Here is a 23,680-nt window from a genome sequence, read left to right as displayed (position 1 = left end):
CTGGCGGATACATTAGCACGCCGACCGAAATGCTTAGCAGTATTTCGTCTGCCGCTGCGTTCTGATTTCAAATTCCGCCGAGGTCGACTTTGCCTTTCATCCTTTTAGGGTTGATTAAATAAGTACCAGTTACGCACTGGAGTTCGATATAATCGACTTAATCCGTTTGTCTGTCCTTGTTTGTACCCTCTGTGTTTAGCCTCTTTTGGGTAGTAAAGAAATAGGTATTTCGTCTGCCGTTACGTTCTGAGTTCAAATTCCGCCGAGCTCGACTATGCCTCTCATAAATTAAGTACCAGTTGCGTTCTGAGGTGGAGCTAATCTACTGGCTGCCTCCCCAAAATTTTGGGCTTTGTGCCTAAAGTTGAAAAGAATAAACACATCTGTTAGGGACTTATGTTGGGAGTTCTGAAACTGCAAACCTCACCAATTCTTAGTTTTAATTGCAACTTGGAATATGATTCGTATTGAAGTCAGTGTTTAAACCATCGGAAAATGTAAAAGACAAACAAGGAATCGGAAATGATATTCTATGAAGTTACGTGACAAAGGAACACATTCAGAAACGTGTTTCTAATTTGTCAATTACTAATATCAATAATAACCTTAATGATTCTGATATCATATTTCCACGAAGGTCGGCCATCAGCTGGATTACCAAGTGGTAACAATACAAGCTGATGGAATTCACAAGCTCACAACTGTGTGTGTGTGTACTAGCACGCACACACACACAGCTATATATTTATATATACATTTTTAAAGTTATGTGTGTGTCTATATGTATGTATGTATGTATGTAAATATATATATATATATATATATATATATATATTATATATATATATATAATATATATAATATATATAATATATATATATATATTTATTTACACATACATAGGCATATACATACATATTATGTATGTATGTATATACATATATATATATATGTGTGTGTGTGTGTGTGTGTGTGTGTATGCACACATACATAGGCATATACATACACATTGTGTATGTAGTATAAGTATGTATGTAATCTATCTATATATGTATGTATGCTTACGCGCTCACAGAAACGTGCCGTCTGTAGAAGTAGAGAATGATGACTCTACCACGCTTCCATCTTGTGTGTTGTGCTCTCTTTCGCCTTTCGTAATTTTACGCTTTCATTGTTTCAATTGTAATCAGATATGAAGTGATTAATATTAGAATTGATTGGTAATTAGGTATTTAGTGCACACGCGCATACACATATGCACGCACACACAAACACAGACACACACACACACCACACACCACACAAACACACACACACACACCACCACACACACACACACACATCGATGCTCTATTCTCTTCTGAGTCGTTTACAGCTTTTTTACAACAGTAAAACTTCTAGATTCAACGACGTTTTTACATTATTCCTCAATCGGTTCTGCTGGAAGATGATGATGATGATGGAGCTGGTTGGTGTGGTGATTGTCGTTGTTGTTGCTTAATCCCAACTCAGGTCCACAGTCGTTTAGATCTTTGTTCAACACTTATTTCCAAAGATCCTGAATGCACATTAAGTTTCTCGTTTGGCCTGTACTTTTATGTCTGGAATGAGTAATGTTGTTTTTGTTTCAATATGAAACCTAGCTTTACATTCTTACATTAGTGGGGCAGAGATAAGAATACCTCTGTAAAGAATGACAAAAACCAGGTACAACAATCCATACGACAGAACAGAAACAGAGTTATGAAGAACATTCACCGGTAATATAGCTTTGATTGAAAGCCTTAATTACTGGGGACATCTGAAAGATTTTCATCATATATGAGTGGAAAATCCTAGAGGGGCATGTTCGAAACTTCGAGGTTAGAGAGCATTGTAATGCACGAAATGGTAGATCATGTGAGCCTCCAAACATACTATCTTCGAAATCACGAGCAAAAACATTCTAGTGTACGAGTCTGATATTTCGAGGTCTTCAACTTTTGGAATAAAGAAATCAGAAGTATAAAAAGGGTCTCTACTGAAACATTTAAGAAAACATCGGATAAACCATTAACGACGGCACCAGAGCAGCCTAGAGTTCAAGGATAGAATCAGCGAAGATCGGTTGCTATAACTTCAATCATACACTAACTTCCAGCCATAAAGTTACAAGAAAACGGAAAGAAAATATGGGCAGTGCTATCGCATGGCTGCATTCCTACGACTGAAGCCATTAAAAGAATTAGTAAATGATGTATGCAACTCATGGAAGATTCTCCAGAAAGCTAGACGACAAATTAGGGAAAAAATCTTGTAGAGCAATAAGTCAAACATCAGTAAAATTATTATATTGGTTCAAATGACAAAACTACTCGAATCGCTTTGAGAAAACTAGAATGAACGGTAACAAGTTCAAACACGGCGGTAACGTCACCACTAACAAAGAATCAATGCTATTACCATAAAATGGTAAAAATAGATGCCAACGTCAATACTTCGAGCTGATAGTATTGGCAAAGTCAATAAAGTTTTGTGCTTTAATATTACTAAGAATTTGCAAAAATATTTATTAGAGAAGAAAAGCTTCATAAATATTAAACAAAACACACTGGAGACTTTTAATTTATGTGTGTGTGTGGATATTATAGCTATAAATACATGTGTGTGTATATATTACATGTGCAGAAAATTGTGCATTCATATGTGTGTGTGTGTGTTTGTGTGTGTACGATTGCTTATGTATAAATTTGTTCTGGAAATAGTTATGAAAGCAATCATTTTGTAAAACTATAAAAATATATTGTAAGAACAAATTAAGAAATTAACAGTTGACTTACTGATATATAAACACACACACACACACACACACACACACATACATACATATATATATATATATATATATATATATATATATACACACTCACATTTATAGATATTTATTATAGATACCCATATTCATGTCAATTAATGTCTATTCTTCAGAAGGAGTTAGTAACATTTTAACTATCATCATACGACATTTTCTATTAAAACTTTTTTCTTTGTAAATATATTGGAGAAAGAAATTGTGACTTAGAAATGAATAAACTAATTCATTAGAAAATGGCGTTTCATTTAGGAAAGCAGCAAATATTTTATTTGGTTCATTTAAAACGTTTTTATTTCGCAGACGTCTTGAGTAACAATAATTTAACTGATTTATAGCCAGCTGCTTATCTCTTAATTGTCGTCTTTGGATGAAAATATCTACAGAAATTAGCTTCTTTTCTTTCATTTTTTGATTTCATTTTTTTAAACAACTACGACAAGGACATGAAAGTCTGCAACATTACCGCCAACAACAAGATCATCATCATCACCAACATCATCGACATAAACAACAGTAGCAACATCACCATCATTAATATTAACATCGTCATCAAAGACAACAGTAACCAACATTAAGACGTCCATCATCATCATCATCATCATCATCATCAACTATTAAATACTTTGAAAATTTTAATTAATTTGCAAAAAAGGAAAGAGCGCTTTTGTAAAGCAAATAGTTGATATCTTTTTTCCGCTTGTATAGATTCGTACTTACTTTAAATGCGAATTCATGAAACCATTTCAATGTTGGGTAGATTGTATCATGGTATTTGTTTTGGAATTTCTCACTCCGAGTTCAAATCCCACTTAGCTCAATTTTACCTTTCATCATTTCGATACAAAAATACAAATCCTTGATGATTGATTGATGGAATTGTCAGAGGACCAGTTTTGGTATCTGCTGCGAATCTTTGTCTTTTGATAGCAACGCATGGGATGACACTGGTGCTAAGTTGCCTCGTCAAATTCAGTGGCTGTTTCAGTGGAGGAGGAAGGAAGACTTTTTGGATGGACAGTGGTCAATTTTCCTTGAAATGTGTCCAGTAAATCAACACCTATTTTTAATTCGATGCTTTACCGATTCCACTAATACCCCAATATTAAATACGATTTCTAATATTGTCACAAGGAAAGGTACTGTAAGAAAAGATTTTCGATTAAATTAATAACAGTAATTGATCAATACTTTATTCTATTGATCCCGAAATGACAATTGCTACGATTTCAACTGAAACTGTTAAAAATAATCGAGTACCCACAGGTTGCAGAATATGGGCGAATAATAATCATTAGTTATTTTTTTAAAGATTTAAATTTTCAGTATAAAAGACACTTCCTGAGATATCACAGAATAAAACTGACGTCATTTTAATAACAGAAAGGACAACAGCGAACGGATCTCTATCAGTGTCGACGATGTGTGTTCAGTCGTTCGGTTAACCAAAAATAAATTCACATTGAATTACTATCTTCTCGGCTGGACAATTCCAGTGACACGTCTAACTTAAACTTGATAATCAAGCCTCATCAACATGACACAGTGTGAGAAACTTTGACATTTAAATTATAGAAACTGTCAATACGATTGACATCTACGTTGTTTCAATCTATCCACTTTCATTCACAAAGTTTTGTGCAGCCAGAGTCCGTGATAAAACTAACTTAGCCAGGATACCATACAATCGGATCGAACCTGGAGCCATTCGCCTGTGCCACGTCCGCATCAACAAACATGTCTGTGAATTAATAATTACTAAAGACGCATGCGTGGCTATGTGGTAAGAATCTTGCTTCCCATCCATGTTTCTGAGTTCAGTCCTATTGTGTGGCACCTTGGACAAGTCTTCAGCCATAGCATCGGACCGACCAAAGCCTTGTGAGGAGATTTGGTAGAAAGAAACTGAAAGAAGCCCGTCGCGTATATCTATCTATCTATCTATCTATCTATCTATCTATCTATCTATCTATCTATCTATCTATCTATCTATCTATCTATCTATCTATCTATCTATCTATCTATCTATCTATCTATCTATCTATCTATCTTTTTATCTACCTATCTATCTATCTTTTTATCTACCTATCTATCTATCTTTTTATCTATCTATCTTTTTATCTATCTATCTATCTATTCTATCTATCTATCTATCTATCTATCTATCTATCTATCTATCTATCTATCTATCTATCTATCTATCTATCTATCTTTTTATCTACCTATCTATCTATCTTTTTATCTACCTATCTATCTATCTTTTTATCTACCTATCTATCTATCTTTTTATCTATCTATCTTTTTATCTATCTATCTATCTATCTATCTATCTATCTATCTATCTATCTATCTATCTATCTATCTATCTATCTATCTATCTATCTGTGTGCGTGTGTGAGTGAGTGTGTGTGTGTTTTCCAAGTGTCTGTGTTTGTCCTCCACCACCGATTCACAACCTGTGTTGGCGTCTCTATCTTCCCGTAACTTAACAGTTCGACAAAAGAACCGATATATTAACTTCCAGGCTTAAATAAAAACATACTGGCGTTGATTCATTCAACTAACATTTCTCGAAGGCAGTGCCCCAGCATGGCCGTACCTTAATGACTGAAACAGGTAAAAGATAAAGAACAAAGATAATATTACTAAAATAACAATAATGTTCCGCGGGAAGTGAGTTGAAAACGGATTACAATTAATAAGCTCTTAATTAAAAGACATCAAAGTGTCTAAGAATTACGTTTATTATCTTATGTAGAATCAGCGCAATTGGAATAGTACCAATGTCTTTTGCAAAGACATCTACAAATTACGTAGATGTATAGATAGAGACACGTTCCAAGAACCAGATTCTGGAATATTTATGCAGGCTTTCCAAGCTGTAACTGATTCTCTTTAAAATAAGAAAGGCATCACATGTAAATCTCAAATCATGTTATATAAAGATGATATGAAAAAAAACCTGATAGATTATCGCTCGGAATATACATCGGCACGTCTTAGGTAATGGCAGTATTAAGGTGTGTACACAGTGTTAAGTCATTTTCACACATTATTTGCTAATCTCCAATATTTGTTTACAAGTTTGCCAAGATTCGCCGCAAACACCACCCAGAACCCATTCACATAGTCTTTGTTAGCGGAAAAGAAATTAATGCCAAAACCAACAAGTCTCACAAAATAACAGGTGTGGCATACAAGCACCTTCCCACACGTGTGAAAGATGATGCTTCGTATACTTCAGGAAGAGAGAGGCGGGCACCCCAGGCGGTGGAGTATGAACTGTTATGACTAAGATGTCCATGATGAAGATAATGATGATGATGGTGATGATGATTACGATGATGATGATACTACTACTACTACTACAACTGCTACTACTACTACACTACTACTACTACTACTACTACTACTGCTGCTACTGCTGCACCTTATAAATCTGCTGAACAGTAGAAACTAAAAGCATCACCGTTCTTTGAGACTTTAGTATGTCTTTTCACAGATATGTCAATCCCAGCAGACTTCAACGTTTCTGGAAAATTATTTGAAAAATTAAGGAAATATAAGGAAATTATAAGGGGGTTAACTGTACGTATGATCATCGGAGTTTTGGGGTCAACGGCAAAAGACAGTCTTAAGCACTATCGCCAAATGCCGGGAAATCCCAAAATATCAGAGCTACAAAAAACAAAAGACTCTGCTCATGGGAACTGCTCAAATCCGAAGGAAATCATTCTCGCCTTGAAAACATCTGATTCTTTTAAAATAGTATCAAAACTAAAATTTAACAAACTTAACAGAATTTTAGTTCCCAGATTCTTCGTGTACATCATTGAAAATCATAAATAAGATGCATACGAAAACGCCCAACTTACTGTGACGGGAGACTTCTGCAACAGCTCGTATAAAAGCTGCTGCTGCTACTACTACTACTACTACTACTACTACTACTACTACTAATAATAATAATAATAATAATAATAATAATAATGACTAAAACAATACCTGTTGCCATAGGTGCCCTGGGAATGATAGCAAAAGGGGCTGACTGCTTCCTAACCAGGAAACACCAAAATGGCAGAAATTCAAAAGATAGTGCTCATGGGAACTGTCCATATCCTATGCAAAATACTGTCTATGTCATCTCAAATTTTAAAACAAACTCATAATTTTCACGTTTTCTAGAAGAATACTATGTTCTCTAGAACATTCTCTAGAACAATACTATGTCCAAAACGAAAATATATATGACACCCCAGGCATAATACCAACATGAACGTCTAAATTGTCTCTTGAGGTCTCTGGGTGAGACTTGGAGACAACTTGTACAAATAAAAAGCAAAAGTCAGACATAATAATAATAATAATAATAATAATAATAATAATGATAAATGCCCTGATGCAGTACCAGGCAGTGGCTCTCATGGCTTCTGATCTTAACTGATTGGCAGTGTTATCATGTACATTGTTTTGTCTTGGTATAAAAGATGGGCGATAGCAAATATTCTGCTCAATACCACAGATTTGCTTGTCAGTTGTTTGACCATAACCAGTTGAGCATGTCCCTTGGTGGCTGACTGTACGTGCATCTCTGATCACGAGCAGAAGTAGTGGGGAGCATCATAGCCATGTGTTAAGAGGAATTCTTTGGGGTTTGAATAATTCACCTCTGGAAACATGGGTGTTTTGTTTATCGTCCTTAAACAATCCTTATTCTGGGACCTGAAGAAAATTCTAACTAGGCCCCCAACTGCAAGGTCATGAGCTGTTAATCTTGATATGAGAGAATCAATCATGTCATGCAAATATGTTTGTGATGCATGTGCCTTTAAGACCCTTATCAGAGGGGTAGTCATGATGGGTATATTGGGCTTCTATATTTTACCCCAGTGTTACTTCGATGGCATTCACAGCTCTCTCAATAATAATAATAATAATAATTTAAGGAAGAAGGTTGTGTCTAGGAGTACTCAAAATTGACAGAATACTATCTATAGAAATGAAAGAAAAAAATTGAGAAGTACATCAAGAGGGTGAGGAAGTTAATGATGACAAAGGTCCAAAAGAAGGCTGTAAATACTTGTAAATACTTGTATATCTAGGGATAAACAAGACAATGATATATGAAATAAGGAGAGTGGTAAAGAGCGTATTAAAAGTTGATTTAAACCGAATAAATATATAAAGCACAATAATTTCAGTAAGACACAATATACTTTAAAAAGAAGACATGAAAAATAATTAGCTCAACCTAAGCACGCACGGTTGAGAAGGTACTGCCTTAGGATGTGCCAGAGAATCTCACGGCATGGCTCATAAACATATTAAGTAACAGATAAGAGAGTGGTTTCTGTTCTGGCGTAATATACTTTGGTGGAGTCGTATTTAGTGTTGAGACGATGAGAATCACACATAGCTAAACAAGCATTCATATATATATATATAATATATATATATATATATATATATATATTATGCGTATCTTTGTGGTTAAGTGCAGTCGAAATGCTTTGCTATATTACACTCTGGCAGAATAACATAACTGTGTGGGACTTGGTGACTGACGAAGTATCTGCTGTAAAAAAGTTACTTATATATACATACATACATATATATTATATATATATATAATATATATATATATATATATATATATATATATATATACATATTCATACATATATACATATGTATGTATATATATATATATATATACATATTCATACATATATACATATATATATATATATATATATATATATATATATATACATATTCATACATATATACATATGTATGTATATATATATATGTATGTATGTATGTATGTATGTATGTATTACTCTAATCCCAAAGAACTACCCTCTAAAATCAAGATGCATGGGCTGAGGGTGTTGTGTCCTAATGCTTAGGAATTACCAATGACCACTCAAAAACTTAAGTCGGTTTCCCATCAGATTTTTTTTATTAAATATCGCAACATGATCGAACAATATTCTTTTGTTTCATATATTTGTTCAATACAGGATAATTCAAATAATCCTTATCATAAATCATGCATTCCTTCTGGAACTTAAACGCTATTTGCGAAATAATAATCCGGCAAAGAGCAACCATATCTTTTCTCCTCAAACCCATTATTGAACATCTATTGAGAAATGATTCCGAACAGCATTCGCAGAGAATTTAAGCCGATCATCTTCCCACGTCGCAAACAATTCTCTATTTCTCCGGACGCCCACTTTTATAATCAAATACGTTTGTCTATTATTCTTTCAGCTTTTCATGCATAAAACATTCCATGTCCTTAATTCATTTCTTCACAAACAACCTTTCACCGTCACCAACGCTTGTACAGCTGTCATCACTTCCTCTCTCTTGATGTCTGTGTTTTGTCTTAACTTAAAGTAGTTTCCCCATTTACACAGAATTCATTTACATTTCTCCCCAAACGTGAGAATCTGAGGGCATTTATGATGTGTTTGTGTGTATGTGTCTGTGTTTGTATGTGCTTACATTTGATTTTTGCGGTTGTATGTATTTGTAATATGTGTATGCGTGCGTGTGTGTGCGTGTGTGCTCACATTCTCGACAGCATTCGTAACCCATTGCTGTAGCATGTGCGTATCTTGAGCATAGTTCCCTGTGACCAGTAGAGAAATTATAATTATGCTTTGGCTGTGTGGTAAGTAGCTTGCTTACCAACCACATGGTTCTAGGTTCAGTCCCACAACATGGCACCTTGGGCAAGTGTCTTCTATTATATCCTCGGGCCGACCAAAGCCTTGTGAGTGGATTTGGTAGACGGAAACTGAAAGAAGCCCGTCGTATATATGTATATATATATATATGTGTGTATATGTGTGTGTGAGTTTGTGCGTCTGTGTTTGTCCCCCCAACATCGCTTGACAACCGATACTGGTGTGTTTACGTCCCCGTAACTTAGCGGTTCAGCAAAAGAGACCGACAGAATAAGTACTAGGCTTACAAAGAATAAGTCCTGGGGTCGATTTGCTCGACTAAAGGTGGTGCTCCAGCATGGCCGCAGTCAAATGACTGAAACAAGTAAAATAGTAATATAATATGATAGTATCGTTATCATCATTCGGGGTGGTGAGCTGGCTGAAATGTTTGCTTGCCGGATAAAGTGATTGACAGTATTTCTCCCGGTTTTTCCTTCTGAGTTCAATTTCTCCCAACGTCGACTTTGCTTTTCATCCTTTGGGTGTGGGGGAGTCGATATAATAAGTACCAGTCACGCACTGGGGGACGATGCAATCAACTTTTCCTCCCCTCATGAACTGCTGGCTCTGGGCCACAATTTGAAACTATTATTATTATTGTTGCTGATAATATTTACAAAAACGGCTTGGCTTACGTTCTCACTTCACTGACAGGTCCTCAAATCTACCAAAAACGTCGTTGCAGTACCTATTTCCATCAATGAAATCGATAAAATAAATTATCAATCAACAGCTGGTGTCAGTCCAATAGCTAAACGTTCTTTCTCGCACTCACTCACCAAAATTCTCGATAAATATTCTAAAATTTCTAATCATTTTTCGGAACAAATGAATTCTTCAAAGTAAATTTGATTAAACATTTCGCCACTTTTGAAATATTAACTTAATGTTGCTGATATATAATATTTAAAAACCAATCCTAATTATTTTACATTGAAATGATAATTATACATTGACCTCACCCATCCAAAAAAAATCGAAGTATCTTTTGAATAATATTCCCGATGCCATAGAAGGAAAATATAGTTTTCAGAAATTAGCAAATAATTAGTTTTCAATAAAAATGTGAATAATTAAAAATCAATGTTTATTATAAAAACCCATATGGCACTCAGGGAAAAAAAAAACATTTAAATACATATTGATAAACTTACATGTGTATTTGTGTATGTGTGTGTGTCTATACAAGTATAATGTATGTATCTATGTTTGTATATCGATCTTATAGGCGTAAATCGAGTTAATTAATGATTATCCAATTGAATTCAGCATTGTGGCCAAGTTTCCATCGAGTTTTTCTCCTCCAAGGATTTTAATTAAACCAAAATCTAAATCTTTTCATATCTATTTCTATATATTCATATATATTTATGTATATTTATATATATTTACGTATATGTGTGTGTGTGTGTGTGTGTGTGTGTGTGTGTGTATATTTCGTTTTTCTATTTGGTTTGCAATATTCTTGATGTGAAACAAATTTTGTTGTGTCTTGGGAGAGTCGTTGCGCCAATAACGATAACACACGCACAGGTTCAATTTCACTTCTCTTTTAATCACTTGGTTAAATATCGAATCAACTAAGTAATCGATCGTTTGTGTAACGTGTTGGTTAAGCGATCAACCAGTTGTTTGTCTGTCAAAGTTCTTTCGTTGCTTTTCAGTGACACGTGATTCCCATCTCGTTCCAATCTCGTCTGCTTTGGCAATCACGGGTCACTGAAAAGCCTGCGAGCCACAACGAAAGAACTTTGTGTGTTATTATCATTTCGTCCATCCTTACTTTCTGAGTTCAAATTCTGCCGTGGTTGACTTTGCCTTTGATGCTTTGGGTTCGATAAAATAAGTACCAGTTGAGTAGCGGTGTCGATGTAGTTCAGGCAACACACACACACACACACACACACCACACACACACACACACCATTCTACCTTTTACTTGTTTCAGTCAATAGAGAGGAGTGGCTGTGTGGCAAGTAGCTTGCTTACTAACCACATGGTTCCGGTTCAGTTCCACTGCGTGGCACCTTGACCAAGAGTCTTCTTCTATAGCCTCGGGCCGACCAAAGCCTTGTGAGTAGATTTGGTAGATGGAAACTGAAAGAAGCCCGTTGTGTATATGTATGTATACACACACACACACACACACGTATATATATATATGTTTGTGTGTCAGTGTTTGTGCCTCCAACATCGCTTGACAACCGATGCTGGTGTGTTTACGTCCCCGTAACTTAGCGGTTCGGCAAAAGGACCGATAGAATAAGTACTAGGCTTACAAAGTCGATTTGCTCGACTAAAGGTGGTGCTCCAACATGGCCGCAGTCAAATGACTGAAACAAATAAAATTATTATCATGATTATTATCGGTGTAATTTTTTCCCCAGGAAAACAAAATATGTACGCACACAACACACACACACACACACACAACACACACACACATCATTCTACCTTTTACTTGTTTCAGTCATTAGACAGCGATCACGCTTGCGCAGCGCCTTGAAGAATGCTTTCAGACGAGTGAATCGATCCATGGACATATTGTACGCCATTTGCATCTACCTCACTCTACGCATTTGACTTCCAGTCTGTCTGAGGCTGTCCGTTTCTCTCTCCCTCGCTTCTTCTCTTCCTCTCCCTCTTTCTCTCTCTCCCTCGCTTCTTCTCTTCCTCTCCCTCTTTCTCTCTCTCCCTCGCTTCTTCTCTTCCTCTCCCTCTTTCTCTCTCTCCCTCGCTTCTTCTCTTCCTCTCCCTCTTTCTCTCTGTAATTCAGTATTTTGTGATATATGCAGAAATCGCTTTACGCCGGAGATAATTCTTAAATCGCGTCGCGACACAGAATAGTTTCCCATATATAAATCTTCTCTCGTGTCTCATATTTTTCTTGTTCCATCAATCGTCGAAAAATGAAACGCAAAGTTGGTCCCACCGAAATTTGTGAACGGACGTCAGTAAATACCACAAGCTATATCATTTAAAGATAAATACTTACTAATTAATCATGATTATTATTAATTTCTTTAAGGTTAGCCCCTCCCATTGTAACTAGTATAACTAGCCTCTTCAACGAGAAGGCTGGCAATCAAATCCGATGTGGTCCCCACCCCCAGTGACGAACACCCATCTCACATATAATTACAGTTTCAATAATGCAGGCAGCTAGCGAAACTTCGAAGACATTGTCAGTAATATATATACACACACAAACATAAGCACAAACAAGTGCACGCACACACACACACACACACACACACACACACACACACACACACCACACACACACACACATGTATATGGCCATGTTCATGCGCACGCCGGTATGTAACTTGCTTTATATTGTTATAAATTTGCTCTTATACCATCATAACTACATTCTGAATGTATTCATATATACATACATACATACACACACACACTTATATATATATAGATACATAGATACATATATATATAGATAGATATAGATACATACATACATATATACATACATATATAATATATAGATAGATACATATATATATATATTATATAATATATATATTATATATATATATATATAGATAGATACAAACATACATATATACATATATATATAGATATATAGATAGATACATACATACATATATACATATAGATATATATATATATACATATATATATAGATATATAGATAGATACATACATACATATATACATATAGATATATACATATATACATATATATATATAGATATATAGATAGATACATACATACATGTATACATATAGATATATACATATATATATATATAGATATATATATAGATACATACATACATATATACATATAGATATATACATATATACATATAGATATATAGATAGATACATACATACATATATATATACATATATATAGATATATAGATAGATAGATAGATACATACATATATACATATATATAGATATATAGATAGATAGATACATACATATATACATATATATAGATATATAGATAGATAGATACATACATATATACATATATATAGATATATAGATAGATAGATACATACACACATATATATATATATATATATATTCAAGAGCAGAATTAAACAGGCGATTCGGTTAAATTGTTATGCTACCTCATTCGAAAAATTCTCCAAGGATATGAAATGAAACGGAATGAAATAAAGTAAAAAAACAAAAAGAAAAAACATTGAAGCATCATGAAGCAGGAGATGGAAAATTGTGGAATGTAAGAACGTCTGATATTCTCCCTTATTTTATTTTATTTCGCTTCATGTCATTCCATTCCAGTTCTTTTGGAAAATTTGAAGACTTCCCCTACCTCGACATAAACACAGGAACAACTCTTTCATGTCTTTCGTCTAATCGATCATTATTGTTGTTGTTACTACTACTATATATATATATATATATATACACACACATACATATATACACTCAGGGTGTGGTGAATATATTGTCGTCTAAGGGCGGCGAGCTGGCAGAAACGAAAGCACGCTGGGCGAAATACTTAGTGGTATTTCATGTTTTAACTTTCTGAGTTCAAATTCCGATGAGGTCGACTTTGCCTTTCATCCTTTTGGGATCGATAAATTAAGTACCAGTTACGTACTGGGGTCGATTTAATCGACTGGCCCTCTCCCCAAAAATTTCGGGCCTTGTACCTAGAGTAGAAAAGAATATATTTTCTAAATTACGCAAGTCTCTCTGAGACATTTAGAAATACAGTATTTCTAATTTTGTAGATCAGTGAGTTTATTTCACTTGAAATAAAGGTGAATAAGCATCGACAGCTTGCAAGCCAAGCTACTCCAGACTGATGAAGAGTAATAACTCTGAAACAAGTCTCTGGCTACTGGCGTTGTTTGGTGGAGTTGCTTATCCCCCCTGTTTGAAAACTTAAGGACACAGAACGTTTGTGTCACATAGCCAACTGGAAAGGGTGTTTCCTGGGGATATATAACATAGCATTCTTCCCTTTCCTAGGACTATCACATTAAGTTGGCAACAAACCATCACTTTATCATGCTGCCCCTGTATATGTCTCTCTGAGAGATTTGGAAATGTAATATTTCGAAAATAACACTGACATCTCATTTTAACAGACTTAGTCACCGAAATTACATAAAACCATCTTGAAATATTAAAGGAGAAATTTCTCCATTAAAATCGCGATTAGTTTCAACTACGGCCTCCAGACCACTTCGGAATCTCCTGCAACTCTTCTGAACGGTCTCCTTATTTAAGTCGGTGAATGCTGCCATAATCCTTACCTTCAGTTCATGTCTGGTGTTACAAGGAGTTTTGTTGGTATCTCGCTTCGCTGCGCCCCACACATAATAATCAAGAGGGTTACAGTCTGTGGAGTTAGGTAGCTAGATGTTAAGGGTGATGTGGACGTAGAAATTGTCAGACAGCCATGATTGGGTTCTATTTGTGCGGCATGGTGCAGAGTCTTCTTGCCAAATACAGGGTCGCCCAGAAGCCAACCTCTTAACCCAGGACAGCACTACCTCCTCCAGGCCTTTGATGTAGGGCTTCGTATTGAATCTGAGGCTGTGTGAAACCTCACTTTAAAGGAACAAGATTTGAAGACGTTGAGGAAATCTAAGAGAATGCGACGAGGGAGCTGTTCGCTATTCCAAACAAGGAGTTCCAGAAATAGTTCCATCAATGGAAACGACGCAGGATAAAGTGTCTGGCTTTAGATGGGGACAAGGTGTTAAATATCAAATTTAGATGTGTCAGAATTTTGATTTTATACAAGCAGTCCCGATGCGTTTTGATCGGACCTCGTGTGTGTTTATGTATGCGTGTATGTGTGTGAGATGGTTCTCCGTCGTTCGGTAATATGGATTCGGTTCCTTGATCAACTGAAATACTTTCTTCCGAATTACAGTATAGCTTAAAATAGCACAGGCATTCGTATTCTTCACAAAATTCTCAGGTAGAATTTGTGTCGCAAGGTTCCTTGCCTTATAATCAACCAGATGGGATTCTATGCATTGAGCTTATAGAAAATGAATATTTTACTACAGATGCCGTGTATTGGGATCGAATCCAGCCAACATAGTCGCGAAACGAACTGCTTAGGGATAGTACACCTCTAGTGGAGGCGCAATGGCCCAGTGGTTAGGACAGCGGACTCGCGGTCGTAGGATCGCGGTTTCGATTCCCAGACCGGGCATTGTGAGTGTTTATTGAGCGAAAACACCTAAGGCTCCCCGGAGCTCCGGCAGGAGGCGGTTGTAAACCCTGCTGTACTCTTTCACCGCAACTTTCTCTCACTCTTTCTTCCTGTTTCTGTTGCGCCTGTATTTCAAAAGGCCAGCCTTGTCACACTCTGTGTCACGCTGAATCTCACTGAGGACTACGTTAAGTGTACATGTGTCTGTGGAGTACTCAGCCACTTACACGTCAATTCCACGTGCAGACTGTTCCGTTGATCGGATCAGCTGGAATCCTCGTCGTCGTAACCGACGGAGTGCCACGACTGCACACTTACACCCCCAACCATACAATAATTATATAAAAATCACCAATTCCACCGCCTCTGTTTCCTTTCCCTTCCCCTTCATGCGCTTAGTCATTAAAATCTATTGTTTATTGAACTTTATTTTATAATAATATAAACAAAACCCAGTTCTCCACCTTCCGTTTACATGGAACTATTTATATTTTTAGCTGACATAATTAAAATAATAATCCGTTAACTCAATAGTGTAGCAAATTACTTTGAAACTGGAAAAAAAATCTATAACTTTACACTGAACAAATTAACTGATTATAATGGACAAATTTAAATTGGAATGGTTCCAAAGATAATAATTCGATTTGAATTGCTATTAAAAACAATTGCAGATTCCATCTCCATTGCCATTCCTGTGCGAAAATAGACTGACAGAGGCGGTAGATTGGCGGAGTAAGAACCAAACGGTATTTATTCACGCCGTTTTGCTTGTTAAGTTCGACACTCGACGAAGACGGCTTTAATTTGCGTCCCAAGTCCATTAAAACAATAGATACCTTCGTTCAATCGACTAAAAATGCGCGTTACTCATCAATATGCAATTATTATTATTATCATTATTATTATTTCTATATAAATAAACGGCAAAATGTCTGTGTGTGTGTCCTTTATACAAATCCACAGTTAGAGGGCTCGCACTTTCTATGGTCATTCAAAACCGTCCAAGGGTGGTCCTGCACATCTTTACATTTCTCCAGTTACCCCACAAAGCCATTAAAAAATCAATAGAATTGACATTTTATGTGAATTTTCTATCCAAAACCCAATCAAAATGCCCGAAACTTGATACGCCAATTGAATGCCAGCTAGCTGTATGTGATTGGTCGGAGATTTGGACAGTACTCGCGTGTATGTGCACACGCACGCAGCTGTATATGCATGCAACGCCGGGTCATAGTGCTAGTTATTATTATTATTATTATTATTATTATTATTATTATTATTATCTTTCTTGTTGCTGTTGTTTTTGTTATTGTTGTTGTCGTTACCAGTCGAGCGCTTGGTTCGATGTAACGACTTTCTCCTTCTCTAATTTGCAGAAGGTGAGCCATCATTTGATATCATTTTACTTGTTAACATCAATCCCTCCGGCAACTAAGTTGTATGTCATCCTACCGGCGAAGTCAGAATTGTACATTCACAAATTGAGTTCGATAAATAGCTAATTAATTGTATTGTATTAATTACTAGTAACGATAATTTAATTATTGTACTGTAACCAACTAATTAATGTACTAGAACTATTTAGTATAATAACTAATTAGTTACGTCTACATTAAGTTTCCAATAAACATCATCTCTACCCCACCCTCTTAATTACCCGTCAAACAATTTGCGATTCGATGAGCGGTGTATGTAAGGGGTCGGCTAACCTCTTTAAAATAACAAACAGGATCTCCAATTTCCCCTTACCAACAACACGCTACTGACACAGTGCAAGCTATAGTATTTTTTAAATATAGCAAGAGACGAGAATGTCACGGTGGGAATACCTTTGATAATAGATCTACGGAATCAGGCTTGAGCAGGTGATGAATAATAATACCAACCGCCAGAACTAAAATAACACCATTTGTATTCAAGTGACGATGTTAGGCATCATTTTAATTAAGAGATACTAACTGACAATTTATTTTCCATGTGATACAAAACGTTGATTGAATAATTCGAAGCAGATAAAAGTGCAAAACTGCAGCCTTAGAACCGGTTCCATTAATTCCCCTCTAATTCCTTCCCTCACTAAATTCCTTTTTTCATTCAACACCACGAATGAAAATATTGCAAAATATCGCATAATGGTGATTCTACCGAGCTTTTTGAATTCGTGAGATTAATTGCTTGTAGGATTTTTCTGTGTAGTTTCAGAATAGAATATTTCCTGTCAGATGATACCTCAAAAGAGAAAAGAAGGTATTTTGTACTTTTACAGGGAAAACCACGACAAAAATAATAATGATAATAATAATAATAATAAAAGATAATAATAATAATGATAATAAAAGATAATGATAATAAAAGATAATAATAATAATAATAAAAGATAATAATAATAATGATAATAAAAGATAATAATAATAATGATAATAATAATAATAATAATAATAAATAAAATAAACTAATCACAGCTTTATTTTCATTTCTGTTTCTGGAAGAATGCTAGAATAAGGAAACGAATATAATTCTTGTATTAGGAAATTATTTGACAATTTTCAATTTCATTAAAATACATTTGTAATTATAACGTTGTTCTATTCTATGATTTTGTAGAAATGATTAAATCTCGCAATCACACCCGCACACATTCACAGACCTCTCTCTCTCTCTCTCTCTCTCTCCCTTCTCTCTTTCTAAATGTGTCGGTGTATTTGAAGCTGTGCATCTACTATAATAATACTCTGGTGTTTTTCTCCGTCACTAAATATGCATGAGAAAGGAAGGGGCGTGTACAAGGGAAGTACGTGAATGTATGTGAACATTGACAAGTGAATTAATCTGATTTATCATCCATATTTATTTATAAAATACTACAATTTAGCCGTCATTTTTGACGGCACGGTGCCAGCTAGTATATATATAAAAAGGAATTAAAGGTAATGCTACTTCGTAACTCTTCTTCTTCTTCTTATATATATATATATATATATATATATATATATACATTCTCACATACACACACGCACACACATTATTTTTGGTTCAGTAGTTGTTAAATATTTGATGATCATGATGATGATCATGATAACATAATACCAATTGATTGATTTCCCTTTGTTGTAAACCCAAATAAGCTTTGCATAACTACAAAGGAGTTTATATTTAGCTGAAAAACAAAAAAAAAACAATATAAAAGTCACCAAATTAGAAAAATTAGTTCAAGAAAAGAAAATGTTTAAATGCAATCAAATAATCCACATTTCTAAAACCTTTTGTAGCTTTTGTTATTGATTTTAACTCTGACATTCTTCCCACGCTACGTACCCCGAATAAAATATATTGGTCGAATTTAAAGCCTTAAAGCTTATACTAACCCAACTGCTCTACTCATAAAATCCATTCATTATCGCATTATCTTAAATAAATTAATGTTATTGTAAAAGATGGTGAAGGCGCGTGGCTCAGTGGTTAGAGCGTCGAGATTGTGAGCTCGAATCCCGGACCGGGCTGCGTGTTGTGTTCTTGAGCAAGACACTTTATTTCACGTTGCTCCAGTTTACTCAGTTGTAGAAAGCTGTATCGGCCCCTTTGCCTTTCCCTTGGATAACACTGGTGGTGTGGAGAGGGGAGGTCGGTATGCATGGGCGACTGCTGGTCGTCCATAAACAACCTTGACCGGACCTGTGCCTTGGAGGGTAACTTTCTAGGTGCAATCCCATGGTCAGTCACGACCGAAGGGGGTCTCACCATTGTAAAATCATATTCGAGTAGACTTAATCTATCATCTGGTTCCCGGATGCCTTAAATATAACTCACTTGAAGTCATACGTTAGAAGTCTTCATGTGTTCGTCAGTTTATCCATTCAAGCTCAAAAGGTTTGAGCTTTCTTTCTATTATACAGACCTGCTTATATACATACATATATGTACAATGTGTGTGTGTGTGTGTGTGTGTGTGTGTGTGTGTGTGTGTGTGTGTTGTAAGTATATACATGTCTATGTATGCATCATAAACTGTGCAGCAGCATGGACATAGCCGAATTACTAAAGCTAATATAATCAAACGAAAAGATATATATACTCGCGCGTGTGTGTGTGTGCAGAGAGGTCTACATGTTGCCCGTTTGTCAAGTAAACTGACATATTTGATACAATGGGTAGAATAGTTTGCTTATGTAAAAAGGAGTTCTTTCTCTTGGTATTTGTGTTCCACGCCATGGCGATCATCTTACTTCAGGATTTGAGCAGGTTTAACAAACATTGAAGCGAGTTCAGTCTTTTGTCTTTGGTTACCGTTTTCCCGGTTGATTTCTGACGCTATTTTATTAAGACATTTCCTAATATATGGTTGTCATTGTTTGACCTGTCAATTCGTTGATTGTTCTATTTTTTCACTGGTTTGTTTCTGTGTCCGTAATCTGTTTACAGTGATCTCCATCAATACAAACGCGATAGCCACTCACAGAAGAATGATTTCTCTCCAATATATACAACATTAATACAAATACTCTCAGAAGATAGCTCTCAACTGACGATATCAATGACATCAAAATTGAGTCACGAAAAAAAAAAAAAAGAAATTGAAAAAGCAATGTAATATATAAGATACATTGGATAGTCTATTCCAGTTTTGTCAATAAACTATAACGTTTAAATGTACAAACAATCGCCATGAGATCCAGCGGTATTTACCAACCGAGAAGTAATTTGAATGTGGAATGTTTCTGCAGTCTGAGCACGGGTTGTAGCGAAATCAACAAGGACATCCTTATCCCAGGAAGAAAACGATACTTGTAATGTATTAAAAAAGTAATAGATATGGAATAGAATGTCACGAAAAGAAAATCAACGACCACACAAACACACTAGAAGAGTTTGCTTTCGAAGAAACAATTGCCCAAAATAATATAAAGTCGTACAAAAATTCAAAACAATTGAACGCAAATCTTTTTGTCATAATAGATTCGTTAGACTCAACTTCCAAAACAAAACAAACTCCATCATCAAATTACTCTTCAGAAACACAAAGTTGTATTCAAGAAAGACACCTGCCAAAATCTTGCGAACATCTTTAAAGAACTCTTTCAAGAAGTAAAGCGCATCACCAATGAAAGAGATGGCTACTAGTTTACCGACCAAACCAATGAAAGAGATGGCTACTAGTTTACGGACACAGAAGAGAATGGATGGTAACTTGCAATCGTACATCACTCTAAATGTTCACTCAACTCCTTAGCAAAACTCGAATTCATATTGATCAATCTGCGAATGTATAATTAGAATTAGCGAACAGGTAAATCATAGAAGTCATCGATTGCTACTCCTGAGGTTCTGCTCGCTATAAAACGTGTAACTCGGATTTTATCTACTCCATTCCGTAACTGATGTATGTATGTATGTACGTATGTATATATATATATATATATATATATATATATATATATATATATGAGTTGAAATTTACAGAAAAAGAAAAGACAAAGACAGGTGTATAAACAACAAACAGGTGTATAAGTTTCATGCTCGGGAAGGTGAGAAAGTATTTTACGTTTCAAGCTTACAACAGGAGGTAGCGGTCAATATATATATATAATATATATATATATATATATATATATATTATATATATATATATATATATATATATATATATATATATATATATTATATACGGTAAATAAAGAGCTGTACAGTATATTTGAATGAAGCTTTACGCACTTCAAATAACGTTATTTCGTACAAGATTTAAAGCTGAGGGAATATTTAATTACTATCTATCTATTTATGTATCTATCTAATATATATATATACATGTGTGTATATAAAAGCATATATATTTGTGGTTCATTATGGACAAACAATTCCTATATATATATATATATATAATCTTCAAATTTTATGTGCGTATATATATATATGTGTGTGTATGTGTGTGTATATATATATGTGTGTATATATATATGTATATATATATATATATGTGTATATATATGTATATATATATGTGTGTATATATATATATATGTGTATATATATTTGTGTATATATATGTATGTATGTATGTATGTATGTATGTATGCATGTGTGTGTGTGTGTGTGTGTATGTATGTATGTATGTATGTAAGTATCAGAACTCATATCTTCAATAATGCTGTCAAGCCTCTTTCCGTTTTCCTTCTCTGTTTCCGTCGTTTATCTTCATCTCTCTCTCTCTCTCTCTCTCTCTCCAATGATTTGTCTCGTATTTAGTAATGCGCTGTGATTAACCTTTGCAGCATTGAAAAAGTCTGTTGTGTTTCCATAATATAACCTCGTAATCTTGAACGCAATCGAGAAACACTCTTGGGAAAAATCTCCAGTTCCACTATTCTTCACCTCTGCTATATTACACCCGCTGCAGAATCTTCACCAATGGAACGCCAAACGAATCATAATAAACATTACTAATGTAATAAGACAGCAATTAGATGTCAGTAATTTAATATTCTACTTTACATTATTGATTTCCTTCGTCCACATAAGGACAGACTTGTCGCAAGACACTGATTTCCAATGCTGTTGAGAACATCCAAACGAAGTTGATCCCGCAGTTTGCCAATGATTTATTCACAGTTGACAATTGAATATAAACTCGGATGATCTCATCACTGGTGTCACTGTCTATCTGCGTTCGTCTGGCTAAACTTTAGAGACAGCGAAATCGGTTCGTTTGTTTATAATTATTACAATACAGAGACAGTCACAAGAGTAGGTTTGTATTGTACTGCACTGCAAATTATACACATCGAAAGTTGTTTAGTACGTAACTAGCAAATTTCCAGCAGACGAATCTATAAGCGCGTCGCTCAATACTTGACCAATTCTGGAGAAAGGATCGAAATGACCGGTCTCCCCCGCCTCCCCATCCCCCAAACTCTAATGACAGTCACCTTTATCTCGAGGGCGGGGGGGGGGGATACAGAGAAAGAGACGGTCTGCGAAAATTCAAACCATTTATTTCGTTGGTACATTATTTATTGATCCTGGAAAGACAGGTGGCAAAATTGAGCTCGGGAACCAGTACAAAATAGCGCATGGAAGACGTGCTTTGTGCACGACACTTCTTGTTTTCTTTCTTTTGTGTGTAAATATTATTTGTTTATAGGGTGATTGTTTCAGGAGTGTCATGTGTATTCGATCAATGTCGAAGTTTTACTTTTTGATGATGATGATGATGACCTATATTAAATCAGTTTGGAAATTAGGCCTCAAAGTCTTTTCTGATCGGAAGGCAGTTTCGTGATTCCAAGTTGAATTTCCCTGCAGATGTCCAACTGACCAGCGTATACATTAGGTCACACTTTCCGTTTTCTTAATAAGTCATGTTAAACAAAATTCGTTGTTAGTATTAGATGTTTGTAACGAATATAGAAGTTGTTCAAACTCGATATACAGCTATCTTTATTGTTTCTTTAATTTCTGGAGAAGTAACATCAATCTAATTATTATTATTATTATAGTTTCTTTTTAAAGCTCTTTCGTCACACATCCTGTTACCTCTTCAACGCCTCTATCCCACGTTTTTCCTTTTATTCTGCTTGTTCTATTTTGTGAGATAAAGTATCACTGAAGAGGTCACAGGATGTGTAACGAAAGAGTTTTGACAAAAAAAGTCAAATAAAAATAATAAAACTGAAGACCAAATATTCAGCACGTGTGTTTAATTGGTAAAATACGACCGTCCCCAAGCATAGCAATATCTATTTTAACGCATGACTCCACAGCAAGTATCTTGAGAAACAAATACTTAAACGCTGAAAATAGCTATTAGTTGAAAATATATATGGAATCCACTGCCCAGTTTAGGTCATGTGGGGGCTTCAACTTGCCAACAGCTCTTGGGGAAGCACT

At 35.2% G+C, this 23,680-nt stretch overlaps 1 protein-coding gene across 2 annotated transcripts in view; it reads right to left on the bottom strand.

The window, feature by feature from the left end:
* Window positions 1-302: 302 nt before the first annotated feature.
* Window positions 303-23,680, bottom strand: part of LOC115216988 (cholecystokinin receptor type A-like) — a 212,344-nt gene continuing 188,966 nt past the window's right edge. The window contains exon 3 of one of the 2 annotated variants that reach the window (XM_036507296.1): window positions 303-358. In XM_036507296.1, coding sequence (XP_036363189.1) covers window positions 318-358 — 41 coding nt within the window. In that variant the 3' untranslated portion in view covers window positions 303-317. Of the gene's footprint in view, window positions 359-5,376; window positions 5,459-23,680 lie in introns of those variants that run through there. The other variant, XM_036507295.1, reaches the window with a different exon arrangement.

The sequence above is a fragment of the Octopus sinensis genome, linkage group LG11, assembly GCF_006345805.1.
Source record: "Octopus sinensis linkage group LG11, ASM634580v1, whole genome shotgun sequence".
Classification (NCBI taxonomy): domain Eukaryota; kingdom Metazoa; phylum Mollusca; class Cephalopoda; order Octopoda; family Octopodidae; genus Octopus; species Octopus sinensis.
The sequence above is the reverse complement of the archived record's forward strand: the minus strand, read 5'-3'. Positions and strand labels throughout refer to the sequence as shown.